This window comes from Salvelinus alpinus, chromosome 6 (genome assembly GCF_045679555.1).
Source record: "Salvelinus alpinus chromosome 6, SLU_Salpinus.1, whole genome shotgun sequence".
Taxonomy (NCBI): Eukaryota; Metazoa; Chordata; class Actinopteri; order Salmoniformes; family Salmonidae; genus Salvelinus; species Salvelinus alpinus.
Window position 1 is genome coordinate 93,880,584 of NC_092091.1, and position 2,500 is coordinate 93,883,083.

At 57.4% G+C, this 2,500-nt stretch overlaps 1 protein-coding gene across 4 annotated transcripts in view; it reads right to left on the reverse strand.

The window, feature by feature from the left end:
- The window catches only part of pax5 (paired box 5), a 238,641-nt gene that overhangs the window by 147,014 nt on the left and 89,127 nt on the right, over positions 1-2,500 (reverse strand). For all 4 annotated transcript variants that reach the window (XM_071408372.1, XM_071408371.1, XM_071408374.1 and 1 more), the window contains exon 3: positions 2,264-2,461. In XM_071408372.1, coding sequence (XP_071264473.1) covers positions 2,264-2,461 — 198 coding nt within the window. The remainder of the gene's footprint in view (positions 1-2,263; positions 2,462-2,500) is intronic.

Genomic DNA, 2,500 nt, shown 5'->3' on the forward strand with positions numbered 1-2,500 from the left:
TCTCTGTCCTCTGTCCTCACTACCCCTCTCTGTCCTCTGTCCTCACTACCCCCCTCTGTCCTCACTACCCCTCTCTGTCCTCTGTCCTCACTACCCCTCTCTGTCCTCCGTCCTCACTACCCCTCTCTGTCCTCTGTCCTCACTAACCCTCTCTGTCCTCTGTCCTCACTACTCCTCTCTGTCCTCCGTCCTCACTACCCCTCTCTGTCCTCTGTCCTCACTACCCCTCTCTGTCCTCTGTCCTCACTACCCCTCTCTGTCCTCCGTCCTCACTACCCCTCTCTGTCCTCTGTCCTCACTACACCTCTCTGTCCTCCGTCCTCACTACCCCTCTCTGTCCTCTGTCCTCACTACCCCTCTCTGTCCTCTGTCCTCACTACCCCTCTCTGTCCTCACTACCCCTCTCTGTCCTCCGTCCTCACTACCCCTCTCTGTCCTCTGTCCTCACTACCCCTCTCTGTCCTCCGTCCTCACTACCCCTCTCTGTCCTCACTACCCCTCTCTGTCCTCCGTCCTCACTACCCCTCTCTGTCATCACTACCCCTCTCTGTCCTCCGTCCTCACTACCCCTCTCTGTCCTCTGTCCTCACTACCCCTCTCTGTCCTCCGTCCTCACTTAACCCTCTCTGTCCTCTGTCCTCACTACCCCTCTCTGTCCTCTGTCCTCACTACCCCTCTCTGTCCTCTGTCCTCACTACCCCTCTCTGTCCTCCGTCCTCACTACCCCTCTCTGTCCTCTGTCCTCACTACCCCTCTCTGTCCTCTGTCCTCACTACCCCTCTCTGTCATCACTACCCCTCTCTGTCCTCCGTCCTCACTACCCCTCTCTGTCCTCCGTCCTCACTACCCCTCTCTGTCCTCACTACCCCTCTCTGTCCTCCGTCCTCACTACCCCTCTCTGTCATCACTACCCCTCTCTGTCCTCCGTCCTCACTACCCCTCTCTGTCCTCCGTCCTCACTACCCCTCTCTGTCCTCTGTCCTCACTACCCCTCTCTGTCCTCTGTCCTCACTACTCCTCTCTGTCCTCCGTCCTCACTACCCCTCTTTGTCCTCCGTCCTCACTACCCCTCTTTGTCCTCCGTCCTCACTACCCCTCTCTGTCCTCTGTCCTCACTACCCCTCTCTGTCCTCTGTCCTCACTACCCCCCTCTGTCCTCACTACCCCTCTCTGTCCTCTGTCCTCACTACTCCTCTCTGTCCTCCGTCCTCACTACCCCTCTTTGTCCTCCGTCCTCACTACCCCTCTTTGTCCTCCGTCCTCACTACCCCTCTCTGTCCTCCGTCCTCACTACCCCTCTCTGTCCTCTGTCCTCACTACCCCTCTCTGTCCTCTGTCCTCACTACCCCTCTCTGTCCTCTGTCCTCACTACCCCTCTCTGTCCTCTGTCCTCACTACCCCTCTCTGTCCTCCGTCCTCACTACCCCTCTCTGTCCTCTGTCCTCACTACCCCTCTCTGTCCTCTGTCCTCACTACCCCTCTCTGTCCTCTGTCCTCACTACCCCTCTCTGTCCTCTGTCCTCACTACCCCTCTCTGTCCTCTGTCCTCACTACTCCTCTCTGTCCTCTGTCCTCACTACCCCTCTCTGTCCTCTGTCCTCACTACCCCTCTCTGTCCTCTGTCCTCACTACCCCTCTCTGTCCTCTGTCCTCACTAACCCTCTCTGTCCTCTGTCCTCACTTAACCCTCTCTGTCCTCTGTCCTCACTACCCCTCTCTGTCCTCACTACCCCTCTCTGTCCTCACTACTCCTCTCTGTCCTCTGTCCTCACTACCCCTCTCTGTCCTCTGTCCTCACTACCCCTCTCTGTCCTCCGTCCTCACTACCCCTCTCTGTCCTCACTACCCCTCTCTGTCCTCCGTCCTCACTACCCCTCTCTGTCCTCTGTCCTCACTACCCCTCTCTGGCCTCTGTCCTCACTACCCCTCTCTGTCCTCTGTCCTCACTACCCCTCTCTGTCCTCTGTCCTCACTTAACCCTCTCTGTCCTCCGTCCTCACTACCCCTCTCTGTCCTCTGTCCTCCTCCCCCCCCCCCCCCCCACTCTGCTACGTACCTGTTGATAGAGCTGACACTGGGGACACTATCGTTGTCATACACTCTCTCAGCCAATAGTCTGTCTCGTATCTCCCCCCCCCCCCCCCCACTCTGCTACGTACCTGTTGATAGAGCTGACACTGGGGACACTATCGTTGTCATACACTCTCTCAGCCAATAGTCTGTCTCGTATCTCCCTCCACCACCCCCCCACTCTGCTACGTACCTGTTGATAGAGCTGACACTGGGGACACTATCGTTGTCACATACTCTCTCAGCCAATAGTCTGTCTCGTATCTCCCAGGCGAACATGGTGGGGTTTTGGCGTTTGTAGTCGGCGATCTTATCCACCACTTTGGGCGTAGCAACCTTTGGTTTGGATCCTCCAATCACCCCGGGACGAATACTTCCTGTCTCATAGTACCTGAGGGCAGAGGGGACACACTGATTGGTCAACAACTGT